At 40.1% G+C, this 18,374-nt stretch overlaps 2 protein-coding genes across 3 annotated transcripts in view; one reads left to right on the top strand and one right to left on the bottom strand.

The window, feature by feature from the left end:
* Positions 1-18,274, bottom strand: part of DSE (dermatan sulfate epimerase) — a 137,035-nt gene extending 118,761 nt beyond the window's left edge. The window contains exon 1 of one of the 2 annotated variants that reach the window (XM_012722196.1): positions 18,217-18,274. The gene's annotated coding sequence lies outside the window, so the exon portion shown is untranslated. Of the gene's footprint in view, positions 1-2,281; positions 2,363-18,216 lie in introns of those variants that run through there. The other variant, XM_004673789.2, reaches the window with a different exon arrangement.
* TSPYL1 (TSPY-like 1) lies at positions 1,941-4,997 on the top strand. The gene has a single exon (XM_012722198.1). It carries the CDS (start codon positions 2,040-2,042, stop codon positions 3,345-3,347), a length of 1,308 nt encoding a protein of 435 aa, XP_012577652.1. The 5' UTR covers positions 1,941-2,039; the 3' UTR covers positions 3,348-4,997.
* Positions 18,275-18,374: the final 100 nt, after the last annotated feature.

The raw sequence follows: 18,374 nt of genomic DNA, 5'->3' as shown, positions 1-18,374 counted from the left end.
CTAATTCTGTTCTTCTGAAGTGTCATCGCAAATTTTTATTAAGTTTTGCATTAATTTTATCTTTCTGTGTATTGCCTAAGTGTGTATCTGGTCACAATAACTAAAAAGGAGACTTAGCATATGATAAATCACAGCTGATGGGCAGGATCTTTGTATGGGCAAGATCCAAGGGGCTGCTGCTAGGAAAACTTGAGACACACATAAGATGCAACCAAACCTCCAACTCAAGAGTATTAGTTTCATATTGCTTCTGGGACAAACTGCTACAAACTTAGTAGTTTAAATCTACACACGTTAATTATAGTTCTGGAGGTTAGGAATCATAAAGTCTAGGTGTTGGTAGGGCTGCCAACCATAACAGGGCTCCCATTTCCTTGGAGTTCAGGAAAGGTTCCATTTCCTTACATTTCCATTTTCTAGTGGCTACCTTCTTGGATCCTTGGGTCCTGGTTCTTTCCTGCCCCTAACCTCCCCCTTCAAAGTCAACAGTGTAACATCTTCAAATCTTTCTCAACTCTGCTTTGGCAGTCCCATCTTCAATAAAGGACATTCTTGCCTAAGATTTGGATACACCAAGATAACATTACCATGACCAAATATAGTCATATCTGCAAAGTCCCTTTTGCTATATAAGGTAATATATGCACAAGTTCTGAACATGACTATGTGTACCTCTTCAGGGGCCATTTTTCTACTGCACAAGGCAAAGCAAATAAGAAAAAAAGTTTTGGCTCTTTTACACCCTGTATTGTCCTTGGAAATGTGGCAGAGGGTCCCTCTGAGACCCTCTGCAAATTTGTTTTCTGCCCTAAGAGGGTATACTTCCCCCCACCCCAAGACCCACCCCCAATGGTGGATCTGTTTTGAGGTCCTGTAACTCAATATAACACCATATTTTCCTCACAAATTAACAACCAAAAAAACCAGAGACAATGACATCCCTCTTAAATGAATTTAATGTGCTAATTTCCATGAACAGAAACTTTATTAGAACCAACTATTCCTGCCTCCTAGCACAACTAATTAGATTAATAGTTTATGGGGCAAAATCAGCTTTCCTTTCCATGGTGAGAGGCTGTGGAGCAAGATTTAGTAAATTTGGTCTAATTCTTGCAGATTTAGATAACATAAACTCTCCTTTGATACAGATTATAAGCTGATGCCTAGCAATGAATAACAAACATTTCCACGAGAGATAAAAAGCTGGGCCTTCCCTGATGGCAGAATGGGTTAAAGCCCAGCACTGGGGCCCTGGGAGCTGACCCATCTGGCACAGCAGTCCTCTCCTGTCCACCTGCTGCTCCCCTCAGCAGTGTATTTCAGTCAATCTACCTGTTTTGCTCCCCACTCTGTCTCTGATGGGTCCTCTCCCTAACCACTCCCCCACCCCAACCTCTGGTTTGTACCATAGATCTTGTATAAATAATAAATCTTAAAAAAGGAAAAAGGATTAAAAAGCCACTGAGTAGCATTTTCTCCCAGTAATGGTAGAGACTAGAATTGATACATGCAGACCACTAGTACTTGAGGAAAAGGGAATAATTTCGTATTCATCTTGGTTTAAGATAAACAAGATTTTTGCTGTTAGCCATTATGTACTAAAAGGTAAATAAATGATTTACCTTTTTCCCTCAAGGAAATAATTAAAACCAGAAAACATGCCTCAGACAAGAGCAGACTGTGCAGTACTGTTGAGTTCTTTAATTGCCACAGTCTACAGGTCGAACGAAATTTCCAGATGCATCTGAAGGAGAGGGGCTAATGCCTTCTGCCTCTGATGCCGATCTACATCTCCTTTTGTAAATTACATTCTCCAACCAGCAGTAAACACAGTTACACTAAGAATCTCCATTGAACAGTAGTCAGAAGCCACGCCTAGTGCGGCGCGTTCAGCGTGACGGTGACCACCGCGCCTACGTCATCCTCACGGAGACGTTCGCGAGACCAGCGGCGGGCTGGCGCGAGCAACGGCTGTTTACCGAGCGCGGCTCCTCTGAGGTAAACAGACGTTAACTCACCGTTGGTCGCTTATCGGCGACATGGGCGACCTGGGTGGAGTCAGGAGGGCCCCTCTCCCACAAACCAGCAGCCCCGGGACTCCCAGTCATGCCTCAGGGGACTCGGAGTCACGCCAGTGCCTGATGCTCCGTGAGAAAACCGAGGCGTCACAGGTGATGGCGGAGACGCGTGAAGGATGCTTGGAAATGGTCGCGCTTCCCCCGCCTCCCCAGGTAATAGAGGAAGGGGGCGCCCCCCAGGACCCGGCGACCTGTGGACTTACCCTTCGCGGTTACGTAGCTGCGGAAGCGGGGCACGAAGAGCCTGCTTCTCCCGCGGAGGTGTTGGGAGCAGACTCGGGGTCCATGGCAGCGGACAGCGGCCTGGAAAACGTCGGTCAGGATCGAGAGCCGCGCGGCCCAAGAGTGGAGAAAGCCCTTGGAATGTGTGGCGCAGAGAGGTCGGAAACTGAGGTGATGGCGGGGGCGAATGCGGAGAAAGTGAAGCCTGAAAAGTGCACCATCTTTTCAGCGGAGGAGGTGGTGGCGGAGAAGGAGGTCGTGGAAAAGGAAGTTGTGGAGGAGAAAGAGGTCGTGGAAGAGGAAGTGGAAGAGATGGAGATGGGAGAGAGGTCAGGAGAAATGGAGGCGGTGGAGGAAAACCGAGAGGTGGAGGAGTGGATGGCGGCAGGGCCCCGCCCCCTGCGAATCGACCTGCGCATGAATCCCCTGGAGGCCATCCAGCTGGAACTGGACACAGTGAACGCTCAGGCCGACCGAGCCTTTCAACAGCTGGAGCAGAAGTTTGGGAGGATGCGCCGCCACTACCTGGAGCGGAGGAACTACATCATTCAGAACATCCCGGGTTTCTGGGTCACTGCCTTTCGGAACCATCCCCAGCTGGCTCCCATGATTCGCGGCCAAGACGCAGAGATGTTGAGATATATAACCAACCTGGAGGTGAAGGAGCTCAGACATCCTAGAACTGGCTGCAAGTTCAAGTTCTTCTTCCGAAGAAACCCCTACTTCAGAAACAAGCTGATTGTAAAGGAGTATGAGGTCAGAGCCTCCGGTCGGGTGGTCTCTCTCTCCACTCCGATCATATGGCGCCGCGGCCATGAGCCCCAGTCGTACATTCGCAGGAACCAAGATCTGGTCTGCAGTTTCTTTACCTGGTTTTCAGACCACAGCCTTCCAGAGTCGGACAAGATTGCCGAGATTATCAAAGAGGATCTGTGGCCAAATCCACTGCAGTACTACCTGTTGCGTGAAGGAGTCAGAAGAATCAGGCGTCGCCCTATCAGGGAACCAGTGGAGATTCCCAGGCCCTTTGGGTTCCAGTCTGGTTAAACTTTGGCCTTGTAAATATTGCACAGGGGCCCTTCCCACTTCTTGCTCGAAGTCTAGGGCAACAGAAATGGGTATGCTTGCTTTTTTCCCCTGACATAACTGCAGCCTTTTTCGTCTAGACCTTGTTTTCAACTTCAGGTTTGGGACTTCCGTGGCGTCCTCCACTTCCACATGCCTTCAGGCTGTTCTGCATTACTGTTACATGCTGCATGGTCATCGTTCACAGCTAAACCAAGCAACTGATGCTGTAGACTGCCTTTATCTGTACTGCTTGCACCTTGTTTGTTCCTCCGTCTGGGGTCTGGTTCCTACCACCTGTATTCTAACTTTGCCTTGGAGTCATTCTACGCCTGCTCTTCAGTACAGGCATTGGACAGTTGCTGGGCATCGATGATATCAAGGGAAAGCAGCAGTGGGCTCCATGAACTATGTGACTTTGCTCTTTCTGTATTAATGGTCACTTATTGCTGCCTGCTCCTGGCTGTGCCCACCTCCACTGGCTGCTACCTAATAGATGAACATTTTCAGACTGTTTTCCACCTCCGTGTCTATTTTCTGGTAAACAAGGCCAGATAACAGGTTCTCTGACAATGTGTACAAGACCATTTCTCTTCCCAAAGGTCCTTGCCTTGTTAACTCCTCCTCTTCCCTCCCCCCCATCATCTTAAGAATTCTGATGGTTATCAGACAGGTGATTGAGGTGATAAGTTAAGTCTGTCTCCTCGTGGTAAGGGTAAGGGTGGTATCCATTTCCAGGCTTTTTCAGCCTCAACTAGTGGATGCACACAAAAACCTAGGTTCCTTCATGTGCCTCCTTCATGCTGAACATGACTAAGTGCCAGGGGGACAGTGCACTGTCTATTCTGCTTTAAAAAAAGTGATAGAACATATGCAGAAGCAGGACTTTTCAGTTTAGTTTAACTTTTTTTCATTATTTTCAGAAAGAGGTTGTCCTGTAAAATAGACTGCCCTAGCTCTTCCCTCTCATCCCCATCTCCATACCTCCTTTAGCAACACCTAGGGGATTTAAAGGGAGACAGATCTAGATGGAATGGAAAGTAGTACTTAATTCTCAGTATATGGAATTACTAAAGAGATTGTGACAGATACCCTAAGCAGTGGGAACTGAGTGAAAGGCCACTGGCAAAATGAGCCAGGTAAAACTAGGCCTAACATTGAGAGAGACTTCCGGGCAGATACTTTATCACTGGTGATGGGAGGAGAAATATTTTTTTCAGCATTTCCAATGGGAGAATTGAAGGTGGTTACAAGTGTTAAATATGTCACTTCTTTAAAAAAAAGCACAATTCTTGTTTTCATTTGACTTAAGCAGAAAATAACATGCCCTTTATTTAATTTGTATTTAGTAAAATACTGTTATTTTCTGTTTCTGTTTACCAAGAAAGTTGAACTGTACACACTTTCTTTTGCTTTCACTTGGGAACATTTGGGAATGTTCCTATATCCAGTAGATATTTAAATGAGTATTTGCAGTGATTTTTCAATTTGTTTCTCTTTAAACTGTCTTAGAAATACAATTTGAATAAGCTTGGTCTTGTCAGACTCTGAAGACTGGAAATTGTCTTAATGGAAAAATAAATGATTGTGATTTGGTTATATTAATAATTTGTTCTAGTAACAGTTTAGGAATTGAGTCTCTTTTCCTAAATAGATTTAATATTTGTGAGACTGTACTGTCAAATTAGTGTACCATTGGCTTATTTTATCTGCATGATGGTAAAATAAAAGCATGTTACTCTGCTAGATTTCTTAATTTTCACACTGCCTAGAGCAGGCTTAACAAAATTGTTCAAAGTAACATTAGAATGAAATTTATTAAGTTGAAGTATTCCAAAAGGAAAATTATTGGGCCTTCTTTGGGGCTTTATTGCTGCTGTTTATTTCAGAATGTTATCAAAGGCACTTAAGTGATTTCTGTCTCTGTAAATGGTATTTTCAGGTCACTCAGGCTTTTTTTTTAATTTGCTTTTATATTTAATAAGCAGAAATTCTAGAGGTACCATTATTAGTGACAAATTCTATTTCCATAGTTTCTGAGCTGTAAAAAAATTCTTTATCCTTTAAATATGACCACCTTCTATATGTTTCAAATGATTCAGACCTGTCAAAGGTAACTTTCCTTTAGGGAAGAGGAATATTTTTCTGTACTTGGTGTACTTCATAGGAACCTCTGTTCTAGAAAGTAACATATAACTCATAGTGAATTCTGTAAATATTTATTAGGCATTCTATCATGCCCTGGGAAGATACAAAGTTAAATTACATTCATTCTTTAATAACTGTGGAAAGACTGATAGGCAAATATTTGACAGTGAAATGTAAAGCAGCTTTTCATTTTTTAATCTCCCTTTCCAGTTTGGAAGATTTGTGAAAGCAGAGATTGGGGAGTCTTATACCCCTCACTACATCTAGCATGTTTTTGTGCATTATTGTCACCAGATATTTAATGAACGGCAAAATAACCTCGTACCCAGAGGACTTTTGATGGGGTCATGGGAAGGCATCTGTAAAAGTGATGTTAAATTTTAAAAAGGCTGCAAAACTTTAACAGCAGCAAATTTCTCATTTATGTAATTAGAAAAGATCTTTATACTGTAACATTTAACCTCTCACTTTTCATTCTTAGAGAACATTACTTAACTCTGGTTCAGTTTTTATGAGCTTATTTTTATACATTTTAAAATGACTACACTGGAGGAAGGGTTTGACTTTACCATGCTGTCCAATGTAGTAATCACTACCTACCAAAGGTTATGAACACTTAAAATATGGCTAGTTCACATTCAGATCTGCTACCACTATAAAATACACAATGGACTTAAAAAGAATGTAAACTATTTCAATTTTTTAGTGCAAATTGAAATTATTTTGATATATAAAAAAATTGACTTAGCATAATTATCATTCATTTAGATTTGTTTTATTGAGGTAACAATATATATATACCACTATGTAAGAATTAGGGGTATAGGTTCACATCTCTTTAAATGTTATGTTACCACACAATATATACCACCCATAATCCTCCACTGTAGCTGACTGGGCTCCACCCTCCCATTATTAATGTGAGAGGTATATATTTTTGAGCTGTACTTTCTCCATATTTTCTTGAGATGCTTTGAATTCAGATGGGTCACCTTGCCCAATATCCTCTTATTTTAGAAATTCTAAGAAAAGTTTCCATCAGGCTACTTTAGAAAACCTGAATATCTGTTTTGGCTTCACTTTTCCAAAAAAGATCAGCATTTAACTTCTTGAGAAGAGAACAGAAGAAATGGTTCTATTAAAAAGGATCACATAGGTAAGCTTCTGATTTTTACTTTACGACTTTTAGTGACCACAAAAGTTAGGGAAGACACACTAGCTTTGAGATTAAATCACAGCTTTACAATATTCCTTAGTGCACTATCCAAAATGGATACATTCTGAGCCTAAACTACTTTATCTATAATGCAGGGATGATAAAACCTCTTAAGTTATATTGATCCAGGATATATTTGGAAAAAAACATCTGGAACTTGCTATGTGCCAGGCCCTTGCTAACAGATTCTAAGTATAAAGAATAGATTGCAAAAATGTCAGTCACACTGAGTGGCATGTAATCAGTAAATAATTTTCACTTAGCTTCCTCTCTTAAAATTTCTCATTTATTTACATCCAGACAAATCATCTATCCTAACTGCTCCTTATAAACAGTTTGGGAGCTTGAAAGTCCTAATGGGCTCTGCTTCAAACCAAAGCAGACCCAAAGTCAGATACATTTGAAGTTTGAGAATAATGACTAACCTTTTCTTAGACTCATTTCAGAGAATATACATTCTTCTGTTCTCTTCTCAAGAAGTTAAATGCTGATCTTTTTTGGAAAAATGAAGCCAAAAATAGATATTCAGGTTTTCTAAAGTAGCCTGATAGACACTTTTTGAAATTTTCTGCCTCAAAATAATTTCAAAGGGCCTGACATAGAATAAGCTCTCAGCACCTCTGCTCCATATTTTGACCTATGCAATCATGCAATATGGAATTAGCCTGATTCCACACACAAAAAAAGCTCTTTTAAAATAGTATATTCTTTCCACCAAGCAGCTATTTTCCTTCAGTGTTCCTCATTTATTCTTGATGCTAGTTAAGTAAGAGTCATGCCAACAGTCTGATACCAGGACTGAACAAAACAGCCCCCAAATAACAGAATGGGTTTCATAATGCTTTTAAGTGGATCCTGAGAAAACATTTGCAGTATTACCCTTTTTACTCCTAATAGGATCATAATTTACCAAACCCTTAAGTTCTAAAGCATTCATGGGCTGAGTTACCCTTCTCCTTATTGTGTCCAACCAATTACATGTATTAATTTCTATTCTATTAAACTAGGCTAATTCTTTTACCCTATTCACATTTAGATGATTATTAATTGGCATGCAGCTGGGCCACTGTTAAAGATTCTTACTCCCCTGAACTTTTCTTTCAGAGGGACATTTTTTTTTAGAATGCAGTTTTCCCATCAACTATGGATCCATATATTACCTAGTCCAGATGTGTGTGTGTGTGTGTGTGTGTGTGTGTGTGTATCTTTAACTTTGTCATAGGGCATAAGCAAGCTCATGTCACATGTCTTTAGGAATTAAGATGTCTTCTCCAGGCTGGTAGGTTAGAAAAGTGTTCATTTCTGCCATTTGCTGTCCATAAGTACAAATGTACTTTGTCTTTCAAATTCCCTTATCTAAGAAGGAAATGACTTCTTAGTGATCTTTTGTTTTCTTCTGTTGACCACTCTTGCTTTAATGAAGGCAGTATTAATATTACTGTCAAGTTCTGTGAGTTTGAAATTTTCCAAAATAGTTGGAGACACACTTAAATCATATACATTGTTTGGTTTAGTCATCAAAAACAAAAACCTGTTAAAACTACAAAAGTGCAGGTAAAGGGCCCTCCCTGGTGGCACAGTAGGTTAAAGCACAGCACTGAGAAGCTTAAGTCACTTCAGCATGAGTTCGATCCCCGCCTGCCCTGGAGGAGATCCACATGGCCCAGCAGACCTCTCCTGACCCGCCTACTGCTCCCCTCAGCAGTGTACTTCGCCAATCTGCCTGGTCTGCTCTCCACTCTGTCTCTGGTGAATCCTCTCACCCTCCACATCTCTGGCCTGTACCCCAGTTCTGTATGAATAAATAAATATATACATTTTTTTAAAAATAAAAAAGTGCAGGTAAAGGCCAATTGGTAGTTTCTATCAATTCCTTTTAAGGTAGTAACTACAATATATTTTATAATTGGACATTATAGGATGTAATAAATAGGAAGCACATTGTGAAGAGTTCTCAGTGATGGGTTATTTCACACAGTTCTCTGCATAGATTAAACATTGCCCCAAATGAACTGCATATCTAGAAGCAAATTTATTTTGGGATTCATGTGGACACTTCTAAAAATGTGGTTAAGATGTTACTGAGATCTTGGTTTCAATAAATGCCAGAGGCTGAAGTCCACTGGTGGAGTTAACGTTGGTATTATTGAAAATCCCAGCAACTGAAAATCATTCATACACATGAGCATGTAAATATAAGAGAGGACTATTTCCAAGTCTTCATTTCATCAAACTTCAGATTTTGAAAGTTCATGGCAGCTTTGTATAAGAAAATGAGGCCTGCTCTTCAATCACCATATATATCCAGTTTGAGTTCAGCTACATTTTCTTGAAATTATTAATACTGTTAAAATATTAAATCTAAATATTTAATCTTTGCCACCTTACTGTTGTTTTTGTCTGAACCATTTGTTACAGGGCAAGTCCTGTTCTCAGCGCTATCAAGCAAGCAGCCAATGCAACAAGAGTTCAATTTCCAGCCAGTTAGCTAACCCACATTGTGCAGACCTCTTCTCTCTCACACTGCTCCCTTCAGCAGTGTATTTCAGTCAGTCTGCCTCTTCTGCTATCCACTCTGTCTCCGGTGAATCTTCTTTACCTCCCTATTCCTCTGGCCTATGCCCTAGTTCTTTTATCCATTAATAAATAAATCTTAAAAATTAAAGACCAAAATGTTATTAATAATTTTGTTAATTGACCTTAAAAAATATATATATCTATGCATAAAGAACTGGGGTATAGGCCAGAAGTAAAGGAACAGTGAGAGGATTCACCAGAGGCAGGGTACACTGTAGAACAGGCAGATCCACAAAGTTCACTGCTGAGGGGAGCAGCGGGCCTAGACAGGAGAGGTCTGCCACACCATGTGGGTCACCCCACTGGCCAGGGATCAAACTCGTGCTGCAGTGGCTGCGATAGCTTCATAGTGCTGTGCTTTAACTTGTTGCATCACTAGGGAGGACCTTACTGCTTTTTTCTTTATAAATATGTTTTACCTTTGAGCTTCTATACACTTATAGTTTCATAACAGTATTTGACATTGATTACCTGCACTACAGTTTAATTAGTTTAGGTAAAACTGAAGAAAAATTTATTTATACATACAAGAACTGAGGTATAGGCCAGAAGTGGAGGTTGGGTGGGAGGATTCACCAGAGTCAGAGAGGGGAGCATAACAGGCAAATCTACTGAAATATACTGTTGAGGGGCTTAGCAGGTGAGACAGAAGAGATCTGCACCATTTGGGTTAGCTCCCTGGCAGGCTGGGGATCGAACTCGTGCTGCAGTGGCTGGCAATTGCTTGATACCTCTGTCTTTACCCCCTGCACCACTAGGGAAGCCCAGTGTAGGTAAATCTTAATATAAAAATAATTTCAAAATTGCCAAGTCAGCTTCTATTTATTCCAAATCCATTGGGATAAATGGACTTTACGCATCTCATTTCATCTTCATGGACTTCCTTAAAGTAAGTCTTTATTAAGTTCATTTTATAGATGAGAAAACTGTGGTTCAGAGAAGTGATCAGCTCAAACTGATAGCTATTAAGTGGAACAAGATCTGAAGTGATGACCTGTCTTCTAATGTCTGTCTTTTCCCAGTTTATTTCAGACTCTACTGTGAAACAGAGTCAACAGGAAGAGATACAAGGAGTTGGCTCCTCCTATGGAGGTTGAGAAGTCCTATGATCTGCTGTCTGCAAACTAGTAAATCAGGAATGCTGGCTATAGTGTAATACCAATCGGAGTCTCAAAGCCAGAGAACCAGGGGAGCTGATGGTGCAAGTCCAAGGACAGGAGTCTATTGATGTCCCAGTTCAGAAGCAAAAACATTAAATTCCTCCTTCCTCTACTTTTTTGTTATACTTAGGCCCAAACTTTCTGGGGAGGTCATACCCTGTCCTGAGCTCACCAATTTAAATGCTAATCTCATAATGAAACAACTACACAGACATACTCAGAAATAATATATTTAATCTGGACCAGTCAGCTTGGCATATAAATTTAACCATCACACCCAGTATAAGGGTGTTAGATCATTAGGATCAGGATCCTCATTTTAGATTTCCCTTATGATTGGGGAGAGCAAGGTCATTACAGTTTTTTGCTCAACATTATTATAGGGAGACATAACTGCCAAATTAAGTTTGTCTGAGAAAACTTTGCATCAGTTATATCCTAAGTGAAAAAGGTTGTGATTCAATATTAATATCTAGATCACCAAACATACCCTATAAATTGCATGCTGCTAATTCTTTTAATGGATGTATAATCTATAAAATGGCTATAAATATTCTCCTTCAGAGTAGTTTAAACTTGAACACCAAAGGCAAAGGAGCCACAATATCGTCTTAAAGACCACTTCCTCCCTCTAGTGACTAGGAGTGGAAATACCACATCCTTATGTATTTAAAACTGATTCTCAATGGGTGTATGGGAATTGGTGAGTAATTTTGTTTATTTCAATGAATATGAAATGCCCTGGCATTCATTAGTGGCAGTAGGGATGCTAGAAATCCTGCATTGTGAAGGGATGTACTCTATAAAATAATGAATCAGTGGTAAATATTCATGTAGATGAAAAATCTATTTTTTTAAAAGCCCAGAACCTGGCACTACTTTATAGATGAAAACATAATATTTTTGTACTGTTTTAATACACTGCATTTTAAAAAGTCATATACCTACTCTAGAAACAATGATTGAAAGATACACCATTAACTAAGACTAATGAAAACAACTGCTCATTGAACTCTGGCACAAGGTTTTCTACAAATTTTTCTTTAGTGGGCCTCCTTGGTGGTGCAAAGGACTAAATCTTAGTTCTATGAACTTCAGCCATTGAAGGCATGAATTCAATCCCCTGGCCAGGGGAACCTAACAGACCTCTCCTGTCTCACCAGCTGCTCCTCTCTGCAGTGTATTTCAGTAGATCTGCCTGTTCTGCTCCCCACTTTGTTTCTGGTGAATCCTCTCACACACAAGGCCTCCCCTGCCTGTACCTCTGGCCTACACTCCAGACAAATTTTTTTCTTTTAAAGGCTTTTAGACTTTAAATATACATATATTTATATATCATTCATGGATATACATAAAAGTAAATTATGAATGAAACAGGTTTTGTTAGCCTAATGATTTTTCCATTTAGATAATAAATCTTAGTTACATAGTAATAACCTTAATCACTTTGACTCAAAATTATTGGTGTCCATGTTCTCTCCTACAGCACAAGGAATAATTCTGAATGATGGAATTTTGAAGAATTTTGATGATGGAAATATTTCTTAAAAGAATGTATTACCACTTAAAAGAGTATTCTATTCCTTGGGGCTTTTTTTCTAACCAACAAATATCCATTAAGCAAGTTCTCACAACAAAGACTAGCCCAGGACCCAGTGAATTCTATCAATCAGTTAAAACAATTAATTAATGCTAATCCTTTTCAAGCTCTTCCAAAATTCTGACAAGGGACCACTTCCAGCTCATTTTATGAGGCCAGCATTATACAGAAGCCAAAGCTAAACAAGGGTACAGCAAAAGAAAATTCCAGACCAATATCCTGGATATAGGTGCAAATATCTTCAAGAAAATACTAGTGCATTTAATTCACTAATGTATTATGATTGGGTCTTCCTCCCAATTCCTGGCACAGAACTCCTTAAATACTTGGAATGTCCTAAGCCATACAAATTAAAGCTGATTTTTGTTGATTTTCAACCATATTGGAATTAAGCTAAGGATAGGGCTGGTTACCAGGGGATTTCAGAGTGGAGTTTTTAGCCTCAAGCCCTGGGAAGGGAGAGGAGCTGGAGTTTTCACTATTAGCAGTGATTTAACACCACCTCTGTCTTGAAGCCTTCATAAAAACCTAACAGATTGTTCAGAGTTTCTGGGTTAATGAACAAGTGGACTTGCTGGAAGACACATTAGAGAGGGCACTGTAGCTCTATACCTTGTCCCCGCCCCATACCTTGAACGATGCATCATCTCTAAATGGCTGTTCTGAATTGTATCCTCACAATAAAACAATCTAGTAAACTATTTTCCTCTGTTGCCTGAGCCACCCCAGCAAATAACTGAACCCAAGAAGGGAGAATGGAAACTTAAAAGTTGGTCAATCAGAAGCACAGGTGACAACCTGGACTTTACAGCTGGCAACTGAAGTGGGGCTTATTCTGTGGGGTTGAGCCCTTAACACTGGGTCCGGATGCTACTTCCAGGCAGTGTCTGAACTGAGTTAAATTGTAGGACACTGTTCCACAACTACCTCAGGCTGGCAGTTTCATCATCAGTTCAGGCAGATTAAAAGTGAATCTTGGAGCCCTTGGCATCATCCATAGGCTTTCTAATAGTACGTATGCAGTGGCCAGCAGGGAGACAGCAACTTGGGCACCTTGCGAATCCCTATACGCTCTTTCCTCTTGGCCATTCCGCTGCCTCCCAGCCTCTGCTATTCCCAGTGCTGTGATGCTGCCCTTTAGGCTGTCTCTCATCTCAGGTGTGCCCACTTACACATGCCCATACTATACTCCAGGTGCCGCCATCAGGTGCGCATGTAAGACCACAGGGGCCAAGCATTGATGTGGGAGGGCAGAAAATAATCTGACCACTTCCATTTACCCTACAGACACCTAGTTGGTGCCCACCAGAGAACTGGATATTGCTTGGTGTGGAACCTCTACACATTATGGTAGTGTGTGAATGAGGTCAGAGTAGAAAAACCAAGTATTTTTCCTTTTCAACAACCAAATGGTATTTATTACTGAGGTGCAATGATGATTTGATAATATAAGGAAGAATTTTTTAAAGATTTATGCACATACAAGAGCTGGGGTACAGGCCAGAGATGTGGGGGGTGAGGATTCACCAGAGACAGAGTGGGGAGCAGATGTGCTGAAACACACTGCTGAGGGGAGCAGCAGGAGGCTCAGTAGGGGTCTGCTAAACTACGTGGGTGACCTCCCAGGTGGGGGATCCAACTTCTGACTTGCTACAGTGGCTGTGGATAGCTCTATAGCTCTGTCTCAATGCACTGTGCCACCAGGGAGCAGCCTGAGAAGGAAATTTTTTCAACAAAATAAAGTATCTTTAAAAGTTCATCATTTATATTCAGTGGTGAAAAGTAAAGCTTTTCCTCTAAAACCATAAGGGTGAGTTGCAGCAAGATGGTAAAATAGGAAAGCCCATTGGCTTCATTTTCTCCCCATGTAATCAAGAGAAAAACAAAGACAACAGCCCCTGCAAAATACTGTATAATTGGACAATGTTTTTTTTAATTAATTAATTTATTTATTTATTCGTACAGAACTGGGGTACAGGCTAGAGATGCGGAGGGTGAGAGGATTCACCAGAGACAGAGTGGGGAGCAGAACAGGCAGATCGACAAAGTACACTGCTGAGGGGAGCAGTGGGCGGGTCAGGAGAAGTCTGCCTCGCCATGTGGATCTCCTCCGGGGCAGGCGGGGAATCGAACTCATGCGGAGGTGGCTTAGGCTTCTTTGTGCTGTGCTTTAACCCGCTGCGCCACCAGGGAAGGCCCTGTTTTTTTTTTTTTTTTTTTAACAGGGAAAAATAACACAAAGGGCAGGAAAAATTCTAACAATTTCATTTGAACATCATCAGGGCTGCATGACCCAAGAAAAAGTGGGAACACTGTGATATGAGGCCCTTGTAATGCAGACTGTATTAGATGGGGGCACACAGACAACCAGGTGCTGGGAACTGAAGGGGCCTTTTTTCAGAGAATAGGACTCTGGGGAGTAGAGATCTACAGCCTAGCACTGGGGGGACAGGTAGACACTGGCAAGCGTGGGTGCCAAAGATAAGGCTTCAACCAAGAAGATATGGCCAGATGAAACCACCACCACCTCTGCTAAGGGGGATCAGAGGTGATGGACAGTCCTTAATATTAGGAGCAGCCTTCCCCAAAGTAGTGAAAATCATCTTGGGCCTACCACACCTAGATGTAGGTAGGTGAAGTCTGAACCTTTGGGAAGACTCAGATAGTGGAAAATTGTTAGGAACAAATGAGGTCTACTGGCACTCCCTCACCTGATTGGCTCCTCTCTACAACTGGTTCCTGTATTGTGTGAAATACCTTCCCACATCACTGGGGTCCATGACTAATATTACTTTCAACCCTGGTCTTTACTGCTTCTAGTTGGAATTTAAAACACCATAGTCCTGGCAGCTAGAGCTTGTGCACAAGGAAAAGTTCTGTTCCTGGAAGTTGCTAGGAATAAACCCAGCTGAAGATCCCTCCTTGGGTCACAATCTCAAGAATGTACTGAGAGGTCTGCAAGGGAAGCAATTTGATGGTGCCCACAGAGCCTGTGAAACAGCTTGCCACTCTCCTACCTGTAATGGCTAATGAAAGTGACTTATCAGCAGTTCAAACTGCAGTTTCCAGATTACTCTGCTCCTGCCTGAACCCCTGGGGAGCATACTATTTGCAGAACCTCAGGCCAGAGCTGGAATGCAGCTGAGGGATCAGTGTTATTATCCCTTACAGTAGCAAAACTCTGATTGAAAAACTGGCCTAAGGATAGTAGCTGCACACCTCCTCCCTCAGGGGGAGCAGTTATAGCCCATATAGAGGCTTGAACTCTCCTACAAGTCTAGCAACAGCCTCTTCACCTCCTGTTCCCTAGCTCCTACCTTGGGTCAGCACTAGGGCTCCACACATCTGAGTAGGTGGAGATATCTGTCCTGGGCAAAGGACCTAGGGTTATATGCTGCAACCTATGGTCTGAACATACGGGCAACAAATCAAGTTAAAGAAGTTGATTGGCTCAAGCCACAGAAATAATATATATAGTTTTAAACAAAAAGTGAAAGAAGAATATACCAAAACAAAACCCAACCCTGGGGAAAAAATATAAAACCGACAGACTAGTTAACTGAAGAAGGAATATAAACAAGTTCTAATAATGCTTACTGAAATAAGGAAAACCACTGATGAATAAAATAAGAATACAAGAGAAAGTTACAAACAAATAAAATAATGGCTATTTCAGTATTTACATTTTAGTAAATTCACCAGTTTTGACTACGTATTTATGTTTCTGTATAAATATGCATACATACTTACACTTTTTTGCTGTCCAGCAGCAAAGAAAATTAGCTCTTAAAATTTTAATGGTATTTTCTGTGTATATTTTCCCATAGAATCATAAGTTATTTATCTATTATTTCCTATGTAGTGAGATGTATTGTTAACAGAACATGTTTTGTTGTGGGCAAAAATAACCTATGTTCCAATATTGAAAAATGCAAAATATTTAACTCGTAACTATATTATGTTAACTACCCAACTAAAAATGAAATACCATCTGGGCATACCTGTATTTTGGTAAAAGCTTTTAAAAATTTCAATTAAATCACCGTTTTATTAAAATCTTCTATGAGATAGTTACTGGGCTATCCTATGGTAGATGCTAAGAAAGAAGGACCTCTACACAGTCAACCTTGTCTAGCAGGGAAGAAGTGTATGATCTGTTATCAAATAACTAAGAGTTAAAGAACAGGGTGCACAGGTACTAAAGTAGATTTTGGAAAGGCCATAACAGCTATAGAAATTCAGAGAACTATCAGAATATTAAGTTGTACATAAACAAGAGGAGGCAATTTGCCAATTAATATACGTCTGTCAATGGGTGGTTAATATCTCTGCTTTTTGGGTCTATGTTAATAAAACACTTAGTGTATAGCAACAACAAATGTTGGCAAGGATGTAGAGAAAAAGGAACTCTCCTGCACTGCTGGTAGAATGCAAACTAGTACAACCACTATGGAAAACTGTTTGGAGGTTTCTCAAACTGCTAAAAATGGAGCTTCCATATGACCCAACAACCCCACTCCTAGGTGTCTACCTGAAAGATACAAAAACACTGATTAAAAAAGACACCTGCACCCCCATGTTTATTGCTGCTTCATTTACAATAGGAAAGACATGGAATCAACCCAAATGCCCAAAAGTAGATGATTGGATTAAAAAAATGTGGTACACATACACAATGGAGTATTATTTAACAATCAAAAAAGATAAACACATGCCTTTTGCAGCAACATGGATGGAGCTGGAAGGGATCATGCTAAGTGAAATAAGCCAGAAAGAAAAGGAAAAATACTGGATGGTTTCACTCATAGCAGGAGTATAAAGAACCAGGGGACAAAGTGATAATAATAATGAACAACTATATACCAGAGACATTTCACAGGGGTGGAGTGGGGAATGGGATCAAAAATGGGCGGAGGGGGGGTAGAAGTGAACTGGACTAAGGTGATGGCACATCGGTGATTTGGTGATGGCACATGGGTGATTTGGTAGGCCCATGGGGATTACAACTGAGATGGAAAAAGGCACAAAATGATGTAAAAATAAACTATTATTTAAAAAAAAAAAACCATCTAGTGCAATCTACACAGATAGGCTTGAATGGAGTTTTAAAGGAAAAAACTTGTTAGTGATTAATGATTTTGCTGAGAGGAATAATCATAGATGAGGACAAGTATTGGAGATACAAATCTTTAAAAAAATTAGTATATAAAAGTATTGGAGATACAAATCTTTAAAAAAATTAGTATATAAAATGAGAAAAAAGTCAACTGGTAGTAGTCTTACATAATTTTCTGTCAACTTTGCAAACAAAATTTTCTGAAAAAACAAACTATTTCCCCCCTGCATGACAAAGCAATTTTTCATTTAGCATTTTTTTTTTTTCTCTACACATTGGTTTAGTAAATTATAATCCAAGGGAATTAAGCCTTCAATAGTGGAAAGGTTCTTCAGGAAAATTTGAGAGTCAAAGAAAAAATCAATTACTGCATGCTATTTGTTTAAGAGGAGGACAAATAGGCTAATTTCACTCCATCAAGGCAACAATAGGATCTATTAAAAGAAACAAGGAAGAGGGGAGAAAAAAAACAATTTTGTAGTCTGGGAAGTGAATACTCTGCACCTTGTGGCAGCTGTCTGGATATTCTGTCCTTTAGTAGTACAAAGACATATCTTAATTGTTTATGAATTCTCTGGAAAACCTTCCTAAGCTAAGTTACAAAGCTTCAGGACAGGTTGTTGTTCTGTAATGCTGCAGCACCTTCCCATCAGTACCTCACTCAGCCCTCACTACTTCCCTCCTAGGAGTCTCAATCTATTGTATGTGCTGTTTTGTTTTTTTTCCCTAAATTCTTTTTACTTAATTCATCTCGTTAGATATTCTTTTGACTTATTTGAAAGTGATTATAATCTGCTCTGGAATGGAATTTCTGATACAAGGAGTTGCAGTCAGAATTGTTTTTCTAATATTCACCTAAGAAATTAAACATAAATATGCAAAATAAAATTTTCCTTTGTGCTTGCACTTGTCTAAAGATTAACACCAGTATATTCCTATTTCAGCATAGTGACATCACTATTAAATGAATTGTATAAGCTGTCCTGAATAAAAAAGTATTTTAACATTAACATTTTAAATAATACGAAAAATACCTTAACTAATCCTTTAGTCGACTGCAGTTGACTGATGCTTCAACCCTTCAATCAATTATCACAGGAGCAAATTCTGGCTGGCTTCATGCCCACAATTATAAAGCAGAAATTTTTTAGATTAAGATTATAAAACAAGTTAATTTATAATTACGTGCAGT

The sequence above is a fragment of the Condylura cristata genome, unplaced genomic scaffold (genome assembly GCF_000260355.1).
Source record: "Condylura cristata isolate star-nosed mole 26May11 unplaced genomic scaffold, ConCri1.0 scaffold00001, whole genome shotgun sequence".
NCBI lineage: Eukaryota > Metazoa > Chordata > Mammalia > Eulipotyphla > Talpidae > Condylura > Condylura cristata.
The sequence above is the reverse complement of the archived record's forward strand: the minus strand, read 5'-3'. Positions and strand labels throughout refer to the sequence as shown.

Coding starts and splice junctions, on each gene's coding strand:
- TSPYL1 (XM_012722198.1), top strand. CDS start 2,040: ATGGGCGACCTGGGTGGAGTCAGGAGGGCCCCTCTCCCACAAACCAGC.